The 20945-nt window shown below is 53.9% G+C and overlaps 2 protein-coding genes across 4 annotated transcripts in view; one reads left to right on the top strand and one right to left on the bottom strand.

Annotated features, from left to right (window-relative positions):
- Positions 1-11334: 11334 nt before the first annotated feature.
- LOC117650354 overlaps positions 11335-20945 on the bottom strand; it is a 28422-nt gene continuing 18811 nt past the window's right edge. Inside the window, exon 2 of one of the 2 annotated variants that reach the window (XM_034393724.1) lies at positions 11335-11569. In XM_034393724.1, the coding sequence (XP_034249615.1) occupies positions 11394-11569 (176 nt within the window). In that variant the 3' untranslated portion in view covers positions 11335-11393. The remainder of the gene's footprint in view (positions 11570-20945) is intronic. The other variant, XM_034393723.1, reaches the window with a different exon arrangement.
- LOC117650356 lies at positions 17886-20676 on the top strand. Of its 2 annotated transcripts, none has more exons than XM_034393726.1 (3): positions 17886-18021; positions 18244-18459; positions 20474-20676. In XM_034393726.1, exons 2-3 carry the CDS (start codon positions 18276-18278, stop codon positions 20626-20628), a joined length of 339 nt encoding a protein of 112 aa, XP_034249617.1. In that variant the 5' UTR covers positions 17886-18021; positions 18244-18275; the 3' UTR covers positions 20629-20676. The 2 variants fall into 2 exon arrangements, with proteins under 2 accessions (XP_034249617.1, XP_034249618.1); XM_034393727.1 differs by having other exon boundaries at positions 18006-18146.

Genomic DNA, 20945 nt, shown 5'->3' with positions numbered 1-20945 from the left:
GGGACTAAAAAATTCCCCCTCCGTTTTCTTGGGGCCCACTTTGGACGTCTGTCACCGCGGACGCCCCGCCGGCACTGTCTCTTTCCCCCTCTCTCTCGCACTCATGGGGCGTTCCGAGCAGGTGCGAGAGAGACAGAGCGACGAACCCGCTGTCTGGTGCTGAAAGGGGCTGAGCCAGCGCCCCCGCGATGGTGTATAAGGCCGCCGGCCAGACAGACAGCTGTCTCTCTCTCTCTCTCTCTCTCTCTCTCTCTCTCTCTCTCTCTCTCTCTCTCTCTCTCTCTCTCTCTCTCCTGATGTCTCCCACAGTGCGCTCCAGGACGGCTGCTGGAGCCGGGCCGGACGGGCCCGGCTCGACTCGGATTTTGTCATCGCGGTGGTTCGCCACAACATCGGATCAAGGGCCAGACAGAGAGACTTCCTCGAGAACAGTCCAAGCCGCTATCCTTGTTTGAGTTTTCGACAGTTCGCCGAGAGAATGCGCGAAATTTGCCTCCTCGGGACGCTCCTCTATCGCATTCTTTCCTCACGGCGTTATTTGAAGTCCCTGGTTTGCGTTCGACGATGCAGGCAAGAATGCAAATAAGGGCACCTCCACTGGGAACCAAGTGGAATAAACGCGGACTGGCCAGATGCATCACGGCGCTGACGCGACATCAGTGGTACGGCGTTATTGCGTGAACGGGGAGAGAAAAGGAGGGGGCGAATTGGTGCACAGTGGGCCAGAAGACCGGTGGAGACGGCCAAAATTCAATACGCGTTTTGAGCTCCAGAGTCGCTAGACAGGACTCGAACCCAAACGTGTGACAACACCAATAGATTCGTCGTTCTAAGAGCAATCCATTGGTGGGGGTCACACGCTCGGTTTGAGTCCCATTCGGCGACTCTGGAGCTCAAAATGGGTCTCGGATTTTGGCCGCCTCCACCGGTCTTCTGGCCCACTGTACGGTGGCCAGTTTATTTGCGACAATACATATTGGCAGGCCGTTTCGAATGCCAAAGTGGAATGTATAAAAACGAATGCTCTTTTTGCTACGAATTGCTCGCTTCGCAAACGCAACGTGTACAACTTCCCCGGAACGTCGGCAAAGTTTTTTCGCGAGTGATACGCAGAAAACATCCCCCCTCGGTCCACCTCCCCTACTATAGTATGTGACTTTCAGTCTCGTCTCCACTTTTGTCGAGAGGCAACTCCTTTTTTTCGGGCAAAGTTCTGGCGGAAGGTAGGCAAACAGTGGAAGCTACCCCTGTGGGCACCCCCCCCCCCCCGAAAAAAGATCCACCTGGATCCGCCTTTCTCCACGTTCGCGCCTTGCCAAGAGATAATCCTAATAGCAAACACATAGTTTTGATGCCGGTTTCAAACACTCACATAGTTTGAGCAACGAGACCAACAAACACGTAGTTTCGCGGCCGTTCGGGAGTCGCGAGTAAACACTCACGTAGTTCGGTTCAACAACCACGCACTTCCATTTTCTACAGTATTATTACTGTGCAAGTCGTATGATCACTATGAGGCGCTAAAAAACAGTCGCAGTGACTCGCTACTCGCCACACTGGAAGTGCGGGGACTGCAAACTCGACGCGTCGCGCAGTAAATGTCTTACGGTGAAAGGCTGCACCAACATAATATGGTGGAGATTTTCTCCATAATACCAACGAAATTCGTCAAAATCTCTATAAGGTACAGTGAATTCTCAATGGTATGTTACGAAGTCAGCTGCACCACCATAATTTGGAACATTTTCACCACAATATGGAGAATCTTCACTGTACAACATTTAGAGTACGGAGTGTGGAGAATGACTCCGCACCAGGCAGCGTGGGGTTCTCCGCACCCTCACTGTCAAAAAAATTAAGTACAATCGACCAATTGTTTTTGGTCATTCGAACTAAAACTAATTCTTAGTCGAGTCAACTAAAATTTAGTTGAGTGTAGTCGCTGCCCACCCTGCGAGGTCCGTCAAGATGCTGCGCTCGGCCATATAGCCTCCATCAAGTCGGTGGCGCAGTGGTTAGCGTTGTCGCACGACGTGTCAGGGTATGCGTGTTCGACACCCGCCAGAGGCTCCGATTTTTCGACTCTTTAATTAAGTGTCAGTGCCTCTGGGACGCTGACGTCACATTGAGAAGGAGGTCGTGTGGTCACGTGATTCTCTCCAACCAATAGGAGAGGAGGCAGTTCTTAGTAATCTCAAAAGGATCTCGAGGAGATCAAATCAACTAAAACTAATAAAATCGTCATCAAGTCTCCAAATGGTGTGACGTCACCGCCGCTTACATCACAAGAGCCGACTAAAGGGAACTGACTAAATATTTTGGTCAAAATTTCGACTAAGTTTTGTTTGATTCGACTAATATTTGGTCGTTTTTATCGTCCACTCATACTCGATTGGCGTGTTCTTAATTCTACTAATTCTTAGTCGCCCTGAAAAACGACTAAATTTCTTAGTACAATCCACTAAATTTTAGTCGATTGAACTTTATTTTTTTTACAGTGTGCTCAGGAGGGAATTCACTCGCTCCATGTCACGATCGGTCGACCTTTGAGCGGCAGTAAAACAATTACAGATTTCGTCCCGTCGAGTGCTGCGCAGTTAGCGAGCATTAGCAATGCAGAATAGCCATCAGCCACCCCTTCCGAGTGTCGTAACGAAAAGGAAAAGGGAACAGGTACAGATAAAGCGAAAGGGTACAGATAACTAGCGCCTTTGCCGCCCCTAACGATGTCAAACCAGTGTACAACGAATAAAAGCGAGGGAGAAATTTAATGTGCATAAGGGAAGCCCTTCCCGCCACCACCAATGGATTCCTCGTTCGGAGAGCAATCCATTGGGGGGGTCACACGTTCGGTTCGAGTCCCATTTAGCGACTCTGGAGCTCAAAACGCGTCCGAGATTTTGACCGCCGCCTCCACCGGTCACCTGGCCCACCCCACTGTGCAAGTAACAAAACCCCGGCAGGCGACACGACCACCACCGCGGCGGCGGTCGCCGCGTCCGCACACTGTCAACGCACCCGTCCCTGGAGGAGGCCATGCTAGTGCCCCGGCTGACGCTGGTGGACGGCGACTGGCTGCGGCTGCCGCCGTTGGCGTTGGCGCGCGTCCAGTCGAACAGCGGCACGGCCTGCGGCGCCTCGGTGGCCACCTTCATGGCGCCGGCGGTGTGCCCTGCCGGCCCTGCTTGACCGGCACCGCGGCGCCAACGACGACCCGCCGCCACCGACACGGCGCGGTGGCGGCCCCTCCCCGGCACGCACTACGCACCACGCGGAGCCGCGCGGGGCAATCACGCCCGCGACGCGCACCGACGTCCGCGACGTGCACCGACGCCCGCGACGTGCACCGACGCCCGCGACGTACACCGACGTCCGCGACGTGCACCCGACTGTCCGCGACGTGCACCGACGTCCGCGAAGTGTAAGCGACGTCCGCGACGTGCACCCGATGTCCGCGACGCGCACCGACGTCCGCGACGTGCACCCGACGTCCCCGAAGTGCAAGCGACGTCCGCGACGTGCACGTCGTCAACACACTGCTCCCGTCCGCGACCTCTGCGCCACGCGACCGCTCTCCCGCACGCGCCCCGACCCACTGCTGCGGCTGCTGTTGCTGCTGGCCCGGCGGCGCCGCGCGGCGCATCCGCGTGGACTAGGCGGGGCGCGGGGGGCGAAGCGGGGCGGGGCGCGGCGGGGCGCGGCGGGGCGCGGCGGGGCGCGGGGGGGGGGCACCGACAGAAACAAACGCGGCGGGCAGGCGCCACAGGCCCCGGGGAGGAGGACCCCCTTGCAGCCCCCCTTGCCTGCCTGGCCGCCTGTCTGTCCCGCCACGACCACCTATCACGACCAGGCCCCGGGCCTGGGGCCGGGGAAATTTAAAGGGGGGGGGGGAGGGGGAGCGAGAAGAAGGGGAGGAGAGGGAGAGGAAGGGAAAGGGGGGGAGAGGGAGGAGGAAGAGAGATAGGAGAGAGAGGAGAGGGTTGGGGAGGGAGGGGGGGGGGAGGGAGAGGATAGGAAGAGAGAGAGAGAGAGAGAAGAGAGAAAGAGAGAGAGAGAGAGAGAGAGAGGGGGGCAGGGCGGGAGAGGGGAAGGGAGAGGCAAGCCGCGAGGCGGGAAAGCGCAGACACGCCACTAAATGTAAACGGACTTGTAATTGATTTCGCGGCGCGATACGGCGTAAAAATACCCCGCCGCGCGTCACCGCGTCACACAGCACGCCGCGCTGCCGTCGCCGCCCGACGGAGACGGCGACTCTTTTAGACCCCACTGGGAGTCGGTATTTTGGCGCGCAGAGGGCGGCGGGCGGGGCTGGACGGCCTGGCCTGCCTTGCCCAGCCATGCGGAGCCGTGACGTCATCAAGTCTCCGGGAGGCTGAGACTTTCAGCAAGACGGGGCTTTGATTAGGCTACGCTCGGCGAGCACCTGTTGACGCGGAAGACGGCGACGCCGGCGATACAACAAGGCTTCAGACAGACTGCCAGTCCACGTGCTCCACGTGCTGAAAGGGCACGTTGCTCCACCCCTGCAGTCTGATTCCGAGAGTCGTTTCCGTCTCTCTCGCACTCATGGGGCGCCCCGTGCAGGTGAGAGAGGGACAGGGCGATGAAAAGCGACCTGTCCATTATGGTCCCCTCCGGCGCAGGGATACTTAACTTTCCTCGAAAGAGCAGAGCATCTTAACGTCATCTCGGCGTTAAAGTTGTAACCTTGTAGCTTATGACTTCCTTTAAAACAGATAAGTTGTTTCTCTAGCCACTCGAATTCGTATTTGGGAATACTTGCAAAGTCCATACCCTTAACTTTTAGTCTTATGCTACGTTATGAAAATAGTGTAACTAAATGTTGTGCCAAGTTTAAGGATCTCTCTACTCCGAAGACAAGTTGGTCGACTCCGTGACTAAAACGGAGCGAGCGACGGCCGTGTCAAAAACTCGACGGGCGACTGTGCAATGGACACCGATCGAGGAATGGAAAGGTCACACACAACGCAGCCAATATTACGGCCCGACGTCCCGCCGATCCACCGCACCACTTCCCTGTCTGCCGTCTTTTTGGCGCGACATTTCATTCCATTTCATTCAATGCCTCCCAAACGGCACGAAGTCACGCCGATACACTTTCAGTGCACCACCACCAGCGGAAAGGGGAATCTTTTCGCTCCAGGGGTCCGCGCCGCACAGTGGGCCAGAAGTCCGGTGGAGGCGGCCAGAACTCTCGACGAGTTTTGAGCTCCAGAGTCGCTAAACAGGCCTCGAACCGAACGTGTGACCCCACCAGTGGATTCCTCGTTTGGAGAGCAATTCATTCGTGGGTCACACGTTCGGTTCGAGTCCCATTTAGCGACTCTGGAGCTCGAAAGGCATCCGGGCTTTTCGACCGCCTCCACCCCGGTCTTCTGGCCCACTGTGCGCCGTGGTACAGCACAGCGGCCGTCACCTGGGCGACTCCGTGACAATGACGGAAAAGCAAATCCGAGCTAAACCGAATCCGAAATAGACTTGCGTCACTACCTCGGTCACTACATTGTAGGGAGACAGAATCTCTCGGCTGGCAAAGTCATTTTCCATTTCCGCGACAAGGGAGGCGCGAAGCACGGAGCGTGCAGCGGCGATGCCCGGCAGGGTGAGAGGGTGAGAGGGTGAGAGGGTGAGAGAGAGAGAGAGAGAGAGAGAGAGAGAGAGAGAGAGAGAGAGAGAGAGAGAGAGAGAGAGAGAGAGAGAGAGAGAGAGAGAGAGAGAGAGAGAGAGAGCAACAGGGCCTCCCCCTCGGAATGAGCCAACAGACTGATTTCGACTGTCACATTCGTCGCTCTGTCTCTCTCGCACTCGCGGGCGGTCCGCAGGGGTGCGAGAGAGACAGAGACAGTGTTCAGAATGGGCCTTGAGGCGGCCTTGCCTGCCTTGCCTTGCGTTCCGCGACGCAACCTCCCTACACTGTGCCGGGCCGGGCCGGGCTATCTCCGCGGCGGCTTATCTGCCCCTGCCGGCCGATTCAGAGTCGTTTCCGTCGCGCTGTCTCTCTCGCACCTCCACGGAACGCCCCGCGAGCGCGAGAGAGACGGAGACCAAAGCGACTCTCGGAGTCGGTCCCACAGTGTCACACAGTGTCCACGACAGTGCTTCGCTCGCCTCGCTCCACGCAAACGCGCGGCGCCCGTTTTAGCCGCGACAGCCGTCTCTGTCGCACTCGCGGCGCACTCCGTACGGGGTGGAGAGAGACAGAGCGTCGAACTGCTCTCATGAATCACAACAACGGCAGGCGGCGGTCTGCCCGCTCTGCGAACACAGCACGTGACCCAGCCAGCCAGCCAGCCAGCAAGCCAGCCAGCAAGCCAGCCAGCAAGCCAGCCAGCAAGCCAGCCAGCAAGCCAGCCAGCAAGCCAGCCAGCAAGCCAGCCAGCCAGCAAGCAAGCAAGCGCGCCAGCCAGCAAGAGGAGGGACTTGCCCCCAGTGACAGGCAAACGGTGGAGGCCGCCAAAATTTGAGACGCGTTTTGAGCTCCAGAGTCGCGAAACAGGACTCGAACCGAACGTGTGACCCCACCAATGGGTTCCTCCTTCGGAGAGCAATCCATTGGTGGGGTCACACGTCCGGATCGAGTCCCATTTAGCGACTCTGGAGCTCAAAACGCGTCTCGAATTTTGGCCGCCTCCACCGGTCGTCTGGTCCACTGTGTGGCCGGACTGCCATCTCTGCGAGGGCAACAGTGTGGGTAGCGCGCACAGCGCAGCGAGCGGGGCGCACCGCAGCGGCCCTTAGCCGCGCAGCCCCACGCGCCACAGGGCGCCACAGGCCCTCAATGCTCGATGGACTTGCAGTGCAGCGCAGCCGCAGTCGGGGGCCGAAGCCAGGGCAAACCGCACGCAATCATGCGCGCAAGGGCTGGCTGCAATCACGTGTAGCCAGCCCTGGAATTCCAGTGGGACGAGTCCGCAAGCATCGTTTCCAAATACCAGGGCCGCACCGTGGCGTCCGATCGTTTCCTAATACCAGGGCGGTAGCTTCCGGGCCCCCCGCCCCCTCTCCCCTCCTCCCTGGCCAGTGAAGGGCAGACGAGGGTAAGGGATTTCCAAGGGAAAGCCAGATGCAAACAATCCACAGACATTCAAAAGCACGGTTACTACATCCGTTAAAAGGGTCGCAGATTACCACAAGAACCGCAAGTTTTCTCGCTACGCTCGCAAACCATTCGCGTTCACCGCCCTTTTGAAAAGACGAAAAGACACCTGCGGAGCGCCCTGACAGCCAGACACCCCCTCCCCTTAACGCGCCCGACTTCCGTCGAGCAATGAGAAAGATGCCGCCAGAAGCCAGAACCACTCAACCAGCAGAGCAGGCGCGTGAAGCGTTTGCAGGAAATGACAAAATGTCCCCGTCGCAGTGTGCCTTGCTGGGGAAAGGGGGGCGCGTGGTGCATAATGCACTCTAAATGTTGTACCGTGAAGATTCTCCATATTATGGTGAAAATGTTCCATATTATGGTGGTGCAGCTGACTTCGTAACATAGCATTGAGAATTCACTGTACCTTACATAGATTTTGACAAATTTCGTTGGTATTATGGAGAAAATGTACACCGTATTATGTTGATGCAGCCTTTCACCGTACGACATTTACTGTGTGGCGGTGGTGCGGCGGTCTCCGCCGGTCTCCGCTGGAGTACCGGGATGCCTGCCCACGGCCAGCTTACGCCGGTGCGGCGCTGGTATCGGCTGAGGCAGTGGTCAGCCCAGCGGGACGAGCGGTCTCTGCCACCGCAGCAGCAAAGCTCGTGCCGGCCCATCCCAGATCTTCAGTCTCCTCCATTCAGTCGAGCGGCTCCGCCACTTGCTCCGTCCCTCTCGCACCCCCACGGCACAGTGGGCCAGATGACCGGTGGAAGCGGCCAAACAGTCCAGACGCGTTTTAGGCTCCAGAGTCGCTAAACAGGCCTCGAAGCGAACGTGTGACCCCACCAATGGATTCCTCGTTCGGAGAGCAATCCATTGGTGGGGTCACACGTTCGGTTCGAGTCCCATTTAGCGACTATGCAGCCCAAAACGCGTCTAGAGTTTTGGCCGCCTCCACCGGTCTTCTGGCCCACTGTGCCACGGCACACTCCACGGGTGCGAGAGGGACGGAGCGAGAAGTGCGGACGGCGGAATCGTTCGACAATAGACTGATTCCGGACAGCCGTTTTCGTCGCTTGTCTCTCTCACGGAACGTCCTTTGAGTGTGAGAGAGACAGAGCGACGAAAACGACTCTCGGAATCAGTCTGCAGGACGGCAGAGACTGGCTTCACTGGCGGGCTGCTCGAGGCTACTCGCCGAAGCCTATTACCTGACGACTTAGCCCTGCCGTCTGATTCCGAACACTGCTTCGTCGCTCTGTCTCTCTCGCACCCCTACGGACCGCCCCGTGAGTGCGAGAGAGACAGAGCGACGAAAGCAGTGCTCGGAATCAGACGGCTGCCCGCCCATCATGGCATTGGGGGCTCTTGTAGCGTCAAAGCCACACTGTAAAAAAAGTATTACTGAAATTTCATAATTTTAGTCTGAAGTTTTTAAACAGACTAGTGGTCTGAAAATTCAGAGTAATTATTCAGACCATTCTGTCTGAATTCCAAATTCAGACTACTTGTCTGAAAAATATTTTCAGACTGCTACTCTGAAATATTAAATAAAAGTGCCATCTATAAATCAAAGAGAAAGAAATCAACAAGAGAACAATATGAACCACCAACGTGTGACGGTACCTCCTTTCCACTTTTCATTTGTTCGCTTCGGCCCGGGTTCGAACCGGGACTTTTTGGTTACGAGACGAGCTCAGTACCACTGCGCTACGGGCGCTGCCTGGCGGCCGGGGAAGCCGTGCCGCGTGACTCTCTTCAGAGGATACCAGCTCCTTTCGGCAAGTCCAGAATGCAAGTTCGGACAACTCTTACGGTTAATCTATCGTACACAGACGAATCTGCGTGAAGCACGGGTGTACATTATTATTTCCGATAAATTTATACAACGCCTTACGCCTAGACTTGATTAGTAGACAATCTGTCAAAATTTTCATACCAAAATTATGAAAACAGGTTTCAGGATGACAAGTCTGAAAACTTTATCAGAATTTTCAGACCTTCTGCTTAAAATTCAGACTAACCGGTGTGATCTCAAACTTCAGAGTTCCTAGTCTGAAAATTCAAAGCAACTTTCTGAATTACCGATTCAGACTGCAAAGTCTAAACAAATTGTACTGAAATTTCAGATTTTTTTTTACAGTGCAGCGAGACGTAGGCTAGGCAGGTTGATGCCGAACCGTCTAGTCGCGGTCTCGTCGCTCTGTCTCCCTCGCACTCCCGGGGCGTGCCGTGGGCCCGAAGGGGTATGCGAGAGACACAGACAGTGGCGGATCCAGAGGCGGCCCGGGGGGGGGGGGGGGGGGGGGGGGGGGCAGAGTGACACTTTTTGCCTACCTACAGGGGCAAAGTAGCACTTTTTGCCTAACTTTCAGGCGGCTATCTAGGGGCTATGCGGGGAGGGGGGCAAAAGCCCCCCCCCCCCCCCCCCCCGTATCCGCGCCTGGACACAGAGCGCCCCGCCCGCGGCATGAGGAAAACGCGCCAAATTGGAGCGCGAATGACCGCCAGCACTCTACAAAAAATGTCCTGTCAACGCCGTTAATTTATTACCAATGTTTGCTGTTATGCAATTCACGGCGTTTGCTGGGAACTAGTTCACGGCGTGCACTGTGATCTCGGTTACAGTGTTCACTGTGATCTGGCCACAACAAACGCCGTGAATTGGAGCCTGATTTGGAGCACTTCGGTGCTCAGCGGCATCAAACTCACAGTGTTTACTGTGAACTAGATCACAGTGAACACCGTGAACAAGATCACAGTGAATCGCGTGAGCAGATCACAGTAAACGCTGTGAATTGACCTACAGTGAAAACTGGTAATAAATTAACGGCATTGACAGGACATTTTTGGTAGAGTGAGGTCCGGTCCGGGCACTACTTCAAAGAGAAGCGTGACTCGCACGAGGAAAAACGGCAGGAGTCAGCCAATCCGCTGTCCCTCTCGCACCCCCGCGGGACGCCCCAGGAGTGCGAGAGAGACAGCGCGACTAAATCGGCGCGCGCGGGACAAACGCCACACAGACACGACGACAACACGGTGCGCTTCATTGGAACCAATCGCTCGCGATTTCTCCGGCTCCGCTCGGATCAAAGCAATACTTGCACCAGGAGAGGAAGGGAGGGAGGAAAAGAGAAAGAGAGAGAGCACGCACAAAACAACATTAACCAAGCAAGGCAGAAAAATTTAGCACCGAAATTTAGTGCCCAAAAATATACTTAACCCAAGAGACCAAGATCTCTAAATCAGCGAAAATTTTCACTACCGCTGAGGTTTGAAATATTTTTTGAGTGAGGCCCCCCTCCCCCCACACGCGAGCGCGCGCAAAAAGGACTACGTGTCCGAAATTTTAAAGAAACCTTGCAATTAATTTTAACTTTAAAGACAATCATTTTGAAATTTCATGAAAAGGTGTCAAGTCTGAAAAAATTTGTCATAATTTTTAGATATTGTTTTCAACAGTAAAGCCTTGCACCTCGTTTGCCCCGAAACGTTATGGAGTTCACCGGCGCAAAAAGAAGTCTCGCAATTGGCTCAACGAAAAAAAAATGTGCGGATGCGCTTTCAGCTTCAGAAGTTTTTTTTCCACGGGCAAAAAATGTACCGGCACTATCTCTCGAAGCAATAAAAGGATTCGGGCCGGGTCGGGGAGGACTAGACGCGATGCAACAAAATAAACACACACGCCATAAAAAGAGCATCATTGAAGAAATAAAAAATACGCTTGGATAAATACCCCGAAACAGAGGCAGGGATATCGAAGCGAAGGTCTGCACAACCCAATGAACCCAGTGAGAGAAGCAGGACGCGGCAAGCGAGAACAAAGGTGGCACTTTTATCGTGAAGGTCCCCTCGGCAGAGAAAAAGGCTCTCATGCAGCACGCTCTTGAGGCTCACAAAAGGGACGAGGGGTCGACAACTCCCCTTAGCCGTGTACGAGGGAGTATACGTGTATTACCAGTAATATAGGTAATATATAGTAATATATAGTAATATAGGCGAGGGGGGAACAACAGCTTCCCACACTCACACTCATTGGACAAAATTTGACCACATTACAAAGAAAAGTAGTTTGTGAACATAGTATTTTGAGCATACATAAGCTTACATAGAAAATACTTCGTAATTTACGAACTATTTCTTCGTATAACAAAGTAAATTAGTTTGTTAAATGCATGCTCAAAATAGGGCAAAATAGGCAAAATAGAGTGTAAGGTTGTTTTGCTGCTGTGCATATGTTTTGCAGTGCACCCGCTCCCGCCCCCATCCCCGGCATGCCAAATATTCACCACACTGACAGCTGGCGCTGCATGGCGAGCTTGGTCTCGATCTGCTCGATGGGGAACTGCGGCACCTCGTAGGGCGCCGAGATCTCGTTGGGCAGGTCCTCGAGGTGCATGCGCCCGGGCCGCTCCAGGTCCATCTTGGAGAAGCCGTTGGGGGCGCTGGGGCTGTCGGGCCCTGCCGGACAGAAACACACACGTCAGCACCCAGCCTCGAATGCCGCGAGAAAACAGTGGGCCAGAAGACCGGCGGAGGCGGCCAAAACGCTAGACGCGTTTTGAGCTCCTGAGTCGCTAAACGTACACTGCACAGTAAACTTCTTACGGATACGTCCTATCTGTATTACGGACATTTTTGTGCAATTGCAATTACGGATAGATTTTGCTTGTAATACGGATGAAATCATCCATATTACAAAGAGTTTTACGTCCGTAACATACAGACGAAAATATCCGTATGGTACGGACGTAAAACTCTTTGTAATACGGATGATTTCATCCGTATTACAAGCAAAATCTATCCGTAATTGCAATTGCACAAAAATGTCCGTAATACAGATAGGACGTATCCGTAAGAAGTTTAGTGTGTGGTGAGACAAAGGCATAAAAATTATGCCCTTTAAGGGCGTAAACTATTTACGCCCTTAAAGGGCATAAATCGTTAATGCCTTTGGGAAGGGCATTAAAATTTTGCTTGAAATTCCTATACCATTTACGCCCTTCCCAAGGGCATAAAACGATTTATGCCCCTGGAAGGGCGTAAAAGAGTATTTATGCCCTTAAGGGCGTAATTTTTATGCCTTTGTTTTACCAGTGTAGGCCTCGAACCGAACGTGTGACCCCCACCAATGGATTCCTCGTTCGCGGAGCATTCCATTGGTGGGGTCACACGATCGGTTCGAGTCCTATTTAGAGACTCTGGAGCTCAAAACGCGTCTAGAATTTTGGCCACCTCCACCGGGCCTCTGGCCTATTTTACATTATACACTGTGAAACCAAGTTAAAATACAGTGATGCGAGGAATTTTCTGTCTTCTCGATTGGAAGTGCGGAGTTTGCAGTCTCCCTCCACACTTCTTCTCGTAGTCTTGCGAGGAAATTCCCCATTATACGAGGGAAAATTGCGCAAGCTTGACAAGAACGTGCTTTCCCTTAAGAAGGTTTTTCTTAGTATCTCATAATGAAAATACAAAAAAAAAAGCAAGAAATATTGCTTTGCGTTATGCTTGCGCCAAATTCACTGCGAGCTCAAATTTTCTCGTAAAACATTTTGAGTGCATCCGTAAGAGAATGTGACAGCGCAACAAGGACTTCTATACTGTCTTACGCTGAAAGCCTCATCATCATCATCAACGCTGTTAGGCCTGTCTGCTTTAACAAATTATGGTGGAGACTTTCTTCAAAACACAAAAGAAAAGTATCTGCAAGGTACAATGAATTTTCAGGGGTAAGTTACAAAGTCAGACGCTGCGCCATAGAAGAACGTTCACCACCATAAAACCGACTCGTCACCATCGGACTTTTACAGTGCGTGCGCGGGATCGAGTCCACCTGAACTGATTTTGTGGCCCATGGAGACGCGGCGGTAGCGTGCTCGACTCCGACAGCGTAGGTCGCGGGTTCGATTCCCGGCGGTCGCGTTTTTTTACCGTGAGGGCGGCCTGGACGGGGCGAACCGGGAACCGACATGTCGGACGGGCAGTAAGTCACTGACTGGCGCGTCTCTCCTGGGCGGCGCGTCGCATCCTGCGGATTGAGAGTCGTTTTCGTCGCTCTGTCTCTCTCGCACCAATGGAGCGTCCCGTATGGGTGCGAGAGAGACAGCGAAGAAACGCCGCTCAGTCCGCCGAGCAACAACAGATAACGGCAAGGCGTCGTGGCTTCTCTCTCTCTCTCGCAGCCCGACGGGATGCCCCACGAGTGCGAGAGAGACAGAGCGACGGTCGGCCCGCTCACGTGGCGACGGCAGTGCATCGTCTATCTATCTATTTGGGAAGGGCTTTCCAATTACTCGTTCCACGACTCCCCAGGCGATCCGCCGGCCGCCGCACAGTGGGCCAGAAGACCGGTGGAGGCGGACAAAACTCCAGACGCGTTTTGAGCTCCCGAACCGGACGTGTGACCCCACCAATGGATTCCTCGTTCGGAGAGCAATCCATTGGTGGGGTCACACGTTTGATTCGAGTCCCATTTAGCGACGCTGGAGCTTTGTCTGCTAGAGTTCGGTCTGCCTCCACCGGTCTTCTGGCCCACTGTGCGCGCTCCTTCCGAACTATCGCCCTCCTCACTCCGTCTCTCTTTCTTCCTCCCCCACGGGACGCTCCATGAGAGCGAGCGAAACAGCGCGACGGAAGCATTGTTCGGAGCGAGCCTGCCGGCGCACGGTGGGCCAGACGACCGGCGGAGGCGGCCAAAACTCTAGACGAGTTCCAGTGTCGCTAAATGGGACTCAAATGGAACGTGTGACCCCACCAATGGATTGCTCTCCGAACGAGGAATCCATTGGTGGGGTCACACGTTCGGTTCGAGGCCTGTTTAGCGACTCTGGAGCTCAAAACGCGTCGCGAGTTTTGTCCGCCTCCACCGGCCTTCTGGCCCACTGTGGCCCGCACAGGTAGGCCAGCCAGCTGCGAGCGTGCCCGGCTTGCTGCAAGCCCGGGGGAACGCCCCGGCCAGCAGTGTAGGATGAACGCTACTCGGCCGAGTAGAGTAGGGCACCGGGGAGGCACCGGGGAGCGGGGGCACCACGCCACCACACTCTCCAACCTCACTCAGTGAAAAGGGTTCCTGCTTTCCCCAGGGACTCTCTAGTAATCACCCATGCATTTAATGCAAGGCTGTACCTGGGAAAACCAGGAACCGTTTTCAGAGTGCAGAAACTACTTTGAGCGTCACAAAGAAAAGGAGCTTCACTGAGAATGAAAAAGTCATGATCAATACCTAATTTTGGGCGAGGTTTACTTTCTCACCCAAATTTGGGCGAGGAATGTTTCCTCGCCCAATTTGGGCGAGGAAAGCTTCCTCGCCCAATTTTGGGTGAGGAAGGGTGTATCAGCTCCCTATATAGCACCATAGTATTATGACCCAAATTTGGGTGAGGAAACTTTCCTCACCCAAAATTTGGGCGAGGAAAATTTCCTCACTCGAATTTGGGTAATAAAGAATTCCTCACCCAAAATTTTAGTCATGATCATGACTCTTTCATTCTCAGTGTTGTCACGTACTTTGAGCTTAGCAAGAAAATACTTCGTCATTTGCAACCCATTTCTTCGAATAACTAACTGAATATTTTGTACCTTACATGAGCTGAAAAGACTTCGTACCGTAAGATTTCTTTCAAGTGTACATGGAAGGACCATGCAGGCAGATAGTGCACTATCAAACCATGTGTGGCGAACTCCACTCTTCCCGGTGCGAAGTAACTCTCTCGAGTTCTCCACACTGGGAAATGCACACTAAACTTCTTACGGATACATCCTATCTGTATTACGGACATTTTTGTGCAATTGCTATTACGGATAGATTTTGCTTGTAATACGGATGAAAACATCCGTATTACAAAGAGTTTTACGTCCGTAACATACAGACGAAAATATCCGTATGGTACGGACGTAAAACTCTTTGTAATACGGATGATTTCATCCGTATCACAAGCAAAATCTATCCGTAATTGCAATTGCACAAAAATGTCCGTAATACAGATAGGATGTATCCGTAAGAAGTTTAGTGTGTGTGGAGTTTGCAGTCTCCACACTTCAAGTGCGAGTGGTCTCAGGGCCCCCTTCTCTCTTGGCATGGTGAAAGGTGGAAAACTCCACACTTTGAAGTGTGGAGAGTGTAAACTCCGCACTTCCAAATGCGGAGACTGCAAATTCCACACCTGCGCATTTCGAGGGTAGAGTTCTCCTGGTTTCACAGTGACGCGGGAACCAGGGGAACCAACTCTCCGGGGCAGGGCGACGCCGTGGAGGCGGAGCGAGGCGGAGGGGCCCGTAACGCGACTGCGGCCCGGCATCCATGTTGCACGAGGCGCTAAGCGAGGGGACCGAAGGGAACACGGCCGGCCGGCGCGCGCCCACACTGCTCAAGTATGTATGCACGGCGGCTCGGACGCTTTCATCAAGGCGGCCCAACAGGTTCAAGGTCACGGCGGAGGGTGCCAAGGCCGCGAGCGGTTCCGGATGAAAGAGCGAGGTGGAGCAAAGCGAAGGTAAGGAAGGAGGGGGGGCCTTGGAAGCCATCCGCCCCTCCATGGGTGGCAATGGCCTTCGCACAGTGGGCCAGAAGGCCGGTGGAGGCGGTCAAATTTCTAGACGCCTTTTGAGCTCCAGAGTCGCTAAATGGGACTAGAACCGAACGTGTGACCCCACCAATGGACTTCTCTCCGAACGATGTCCGTGCGCCGCCAGGACTCCAGAGGCTCCGTGGCCTGGAGCGCCCGGCAGGCCGGGCCAGCCGCTCAACAGGCGTGCGCGCGGGCAGCCCACCCGCCACTTCGCAGGCGCTCCGCTCCGCCGGTAGACTCGCTCTGTCTCTCTTGCACTCATGTGACGTCCCGAGTGGGTGCGAGAGAGACGGAAGGACAACAGCGCTAGCCGTCTTGTCAGGTTAGAGGGTGGCATACGCGCAGTGCTTTGTCGCCCTGTCTCTCTCGCATCCCCAGGAAACGTCCCATGAGCGCGAGAGAGACAGCGACAGTTCAGAAAGACCTGGCTTGGTGCAGATGCACTGAGAATACAAACGCTACCACACGTGCTTTCACAGCGCTTGGGGTCTCAGTGTTGCTATGCTCCGTTCCGTGGGCCCGGCCGTGGAAACAGAAGCCTCGTCTCACCGTGCCCCGTGCACCGACTCCGAGAGTCGCTTTCATCGTTCTGTCCCTCTCGCACCTATGCGGGACGCCCCATGAGTGAGACTGAGAGAGACAGGGCGAGACAGGGTGACGACAACGATTCTCGGAATCAGTCTGCTGTTTGAGGTGCGTTGGCACGCCTCCGCCTGCAGCTTGCCTGCGGCGTGGGCGGGCGGTGCGTCGCATTTTTTTCTCTCCCCTTCTTTATCTCTCTCCTTCTCTATCCCTCTTTCTGTCCCTCTTTCTCTCCGAGCTCCGCACAGTGGGCCAAAAGACTGGTGGAGGCGGCCAAAACTCTAGACGCGTTCTGAGCTCCAGAGTCGCTGAACAGGACTCAACCGAGCGTGCGACCCCACCAATGGATTCCTCGTTCGGCGAGCAATCCATTGATGGGGTCACACGTTCGGTCCGAGCCCATTTCAGCGACTCTGGAGCTCAAAACGCGTCTAGAGTTTTGGCCGCCTCTACCAGTCTTCTGGCCCACTGTGCACCGCCTCACAGAGGCACCCCCGCGCCGTGATGCAGGTAGAGGCCATCTTTTAATCAGGTTACCCTGCCTGCATCATCCCCACCGGCCAATCGGCGCTCTCTCTCTCTCTCTCTCTCTCTCTCTCTCTCTCTCTCTCTCTCTCTCTCTCTCTCTCTCTCTCTCTCTCTCTCTCTCTCTCTCTCTCTCCCTCCCTCGCTCTCTCTTCCATACAGGAGCGCTCAAAAGAGCGACAGAGACAGACGAATCACGCGATCCAGACTCAGCCTGTGCAACGTGATTGTTTCATGAGCGTCCACTTACCGCCTTGCCGGCCAATCATGCTTATAATGTCATCGTCGTCACCTCACCCCTAAAAGGTGGCGGTGCGGCATTATGCAACCCTCCCCTGGAACTTCCAGTTATGGACGAAATCGAGTTACGGTGCGCCCGGCAGTCTGCCGGCGGAGGGAGGGACAAGCACTCGTCGAATCTGCTGTCCACTTCACAGAAAAACCAAACGTGGTCCAACGCACCACTGGTGTGGTCAGATGGGTGCCATTTTGACCACATCAGTTGGTGTGGTCTAGACCACGTTTAGCTACGTTTGGTGTGGTCTAGACCACGTTTGGTGCGTTTGGTGTGGTCTAGACCACACCAACTGGATTTGGTCAAAATGGCACCCATTTGACCACACCAGTTGGTGCGGTCTAGACCATGTTTGGTTTTTCTGTGTTCACGGCGAAACCAACGCTCCGGGTTTCCCAGGCGCACCCTGGAAAAACAGCGCATTTTGCGCAGTTTTTTCCAGGGTGCGCCTGGGAAACCCGGAGCGTTGGTTTTGCCGCGTTGCGCGCCCGAACCGAAATCTTTTGGAAGACCGAAATGTTTCCCGAAAGATGGCAAAAAGCAAGCGAATTTTGGGCGTGAACTCGGCCGAAATCTGGCGAAATCCTTTTCAACATTATTGGTGACCACAAGATTTGAGTGCCCGATCACAACCACGGCCACGAAACAGTGTACCACCGGCCAAGGCGGCATTCCCGGTTGGCGGGGTCGGCGCTCCAGTGGCGCGACGCCGCCGCCCGCACTCCTCGCGCTGTCTCTCTCGCACCCCTGCGGCACACTCCGCGAGTGCGAGAGAGACAGCGCGGCGGGCGGGCGGCGGCGTCGCGCGACTGGGCGCCCTTCTGTCTGCGCGTCACAAGCCCGCGGCCGCGCATGGATCCGATTTCTGCTGACTGGACGATTGCACTTCGCCCGTTTTTTCTCCGCCGCCGCCAGTACCACCTCGGCCGTCCAGCAGAACAGAGGTGTGTTCGCCGTCCCTCAAAGGGCCAGGTCTAAACTCGAGACGCGTTTCGAGCTCCAGCGTCGCTAAATGGGACTCGAACCGAACGTGCGACCCCACCATCCTCGTTCGGCGCGCAATCCATTGGTGGGGTCACACGTTCGGTTCGAGTCCCATTTGGCGACTCTGGAGCTCACAACCCGTCAGGGATTCTGACCGCCTCCACCGGTCTTCTGGCCCACAGTGCGTCGGAGAGACGACACCGGTTGCTTCAGAATGGACGCCCACCTGCGCAACGCCACTGCAGTGGCCCTCAAGCTGGACCACGTCATGCGACGCATGCCGCAACTGCTGCCCTGCGTGCGCTACGCGGCGGACTATGCGCACTCCGTCCTGGCCGAGGAGGAGGTGGAGCGAGAATTCGGCATGTGCGAGGTGTACGTGAGCCACCAAGACGATGGTAAGTCGAACGGCAAATTTTATACTGTGCCAAGGCAAAGGCAGTGCCTCGTGGGATTCGCAGGCCCACCCTGGAAAGAAAGGGGCTCTGCTTTCCAGGAGCCGCCTGGGAAATTCAGGCATTGCCTTTGCCGAGTAGGCGTTCCAGTCACCAAAGGGAAAATGGGAAAAGGGGGGGTTACCTTTTGGATCCGGCTCAAACTTGGGACTACGGGATTTCCGAAACTTGGGATTATGCACACTAAATGTTATGTACAATTTTGTCCCAGCCGAAAATCCCGGTTACGGTTCCGAGTACGGTTACGACCGGGATAGGATTCCGACCGGGATACGATTCCGGCCGGAGTACGATTACGACCGTAATTTCGGACATTTCCGGTTACGACTACGATCGTAACCAGGAAGGGTTTACGACCGTAACTGACCATTCCGGTCGGAGTACAAAGTGTCACAAGACATCAAGTTTGTCTTCTGTGGTGCTCCATCAAGAAGAGATCCGCGTGAAATATGCATGACCACTGGGTAAACTTTGCGAGCTACGCCCAATTTTGACTTCAGAAATTTATTTTAAGTTACCGTTCACAAGTTATGGAGTGTTTCTAAAAATTGGCTGGAGACTTAAACGCATGGGACATGCTTCTTCGAGTCCGGCCTCGGACCCGGATCTGGTCCGATCGTAACCGGAATGGGTCCGGTCGTAACCGGAACGAGTGTCCGGTCGTAACCGGAACGAGTCCGGTCGTAACCGGGACGTGACCGACCGTTACCGTAAATTAGGTCCGGTTTCCGATCGCAACCGGAAAATTTGGGGCGATTTACGATCGTAAGCGGAGATTTTCTCCGGAACCGTAACCGGGATTTTCGGCTGGGACGTACGAGACATCACAGTTACTAGTGCACACGAAATTTTCGTACAGTTTTCGTACGAAAAACTGCACATTTTTTTTGCTATTTTTGTACAAAATTGCACAAAATTTCGTACAAATTTGTACGAGAAGTTCGTGTGCACAAAAAACAGTGATGTCTCGTACAAAATTTGTACAGAAACATTTAGTGTGTGCGGGCTGCCGAAACGCCACTGACAAAAAGTAACGAGGAAATCTGTCCACAACTTGTGCCCAGAACCCAACATTTTCTGTAGCCTACTTGTCAATCCTCTCCTTCGGGGTTTCTGTGCACCTTACTGGTCAGCAAGTGCCGAAAACAAGAAGATTGATAAAAGGCTACGGAAAATGTTGGATTTAAGGTATACGGAGAATCACGGCAAAAAATAACTGACTTTTCCGTAGTTCTTTTGCCACTGTGTGGGAGGAAGATCCGACCCCAAGTCCAGATTTTTCAGAGATTTTTTGAAAACTCCCAAAAATGGCTGAATTTGAGGGTTTGGTACTTTTAGGTTTGATTGAAGCTGCTGACAAAAAAATCTACCGACTCCGTCTTAAGGAGAAAATTGCGCTCTTTAGAATGCCGTTTCGAGGGGGTCCGTAACGCGTTTCGTTTCGCCGCAGTAATACTTAAAAGTTGGCAAATCGCTAATTTTGAACAAAAAAACAAAAAAGAGTGTTTTTCCTATTTATTAGCTTCTATCTTGCAAACCGCTAGAGATGGGGCGAAACGCGGGATTATCCTTTTAAAAAGGAACCGAGAAACGAAGTTTGAGCCAGACGAGCCAGGTGTGTGTGTGTGTGTGTGTGTGTCTGTTGTGTGTGTGTCTGTTGTGTGTGTTGTGTGTGTGTTGTGTGTGTGTGTGTGTGTGTGTCTGTTGTGTGTGTGTGTGTGTGTGTGTGTGTGTGTGTGTGTGTGTGTGTGTGTGTGTGTGTGTGTGTGTGTGTGTCTGTTGTGTGTGTGTCTGTTGTGTGTGTGTCTGTTGTGTGTGTGTGTGTGTTGTGTGTGTGTGTTGTGTGTGTGTGTGAGAGTGAGAGAGAGAGAGAGAGAGAGAGAGAGAGAGAGAGAGAGAGTGTGTGTTAGTTTTCGTCGCTGACGTGCGTCTCACAGTGTGTGTGTCTTCGTTACAGGCAAAACGCTGCGAGAGTGGTTAAAATTCTATGTCACTGAGCTCTTAGAGAGTCTCACTGCAGCTGTCGACTTGGCTGAGAAGGGCACCCCGTCCTACGAACGGCTGTTTAATCTGATGGATTACATCCGTATTTTACGTTCCAAAATTCCATAGCTCATTACATTGTATTTGCAAATTGAATAAAACTGATCTTTATTGTAATTTCTGCATTTCCATCAAAGAAGCATTTACCCTTCTACATCCCCAAAATATTGAGTGAACCATTCATTGATAATGTACGAGTCAACCTTCTATTCATTTCAATTCAAACTTAGTTGGTATAGAATTTCTCTTTCGAGAAGGGCGACCGGCGAACGAAAAGATAAAGGCTAAACCACAAAGTGTAGAAGAACAAACCAGGCGCGGGTGCATGAGGGGAGGGGACGCTCCCGTCCCGTCACCCCCTCCTGAAGGTGGCGAAGCTGCCTGAA

The sequence above is a fragment of the Thrips palmi genome, unplaced genomic scaffold (genome assembly GCF_012932325.1).
Source record: "Thrips palmi isolate BJ-2018 unplaced genomic scaffold, TpBJ-2018v1 HiC_scaffold_5, whole genome shotgun sequence".
Taxonomy (NCBI): Eukaryota; Metazoa; Arthropoda; class Insecta; order Thysanoptera; family Thripidae; genus Thrips; species Thrips palmi.
This window is presented reverse-complemented; position numbering and strand designations above follow the sequence as displayed.

Excerpts from the sequence above, each read along its gene's own strand:
- LOC117650356 (XM_034393726.1), top strand. The coding sequence starts at position 18,276 with ATGGACGCCCACCTGCGCAACGCCACTGCAGTGGCCCTCAAGCTGGAC. Across the intron at positions 18,460-20,473 it reads CGTGAGCCACCAAGACGATG|GCAAAACGCTGCGAGAGTGG; the intron begins GTAAGTCGAACG and ends TCTTCGTTACAG.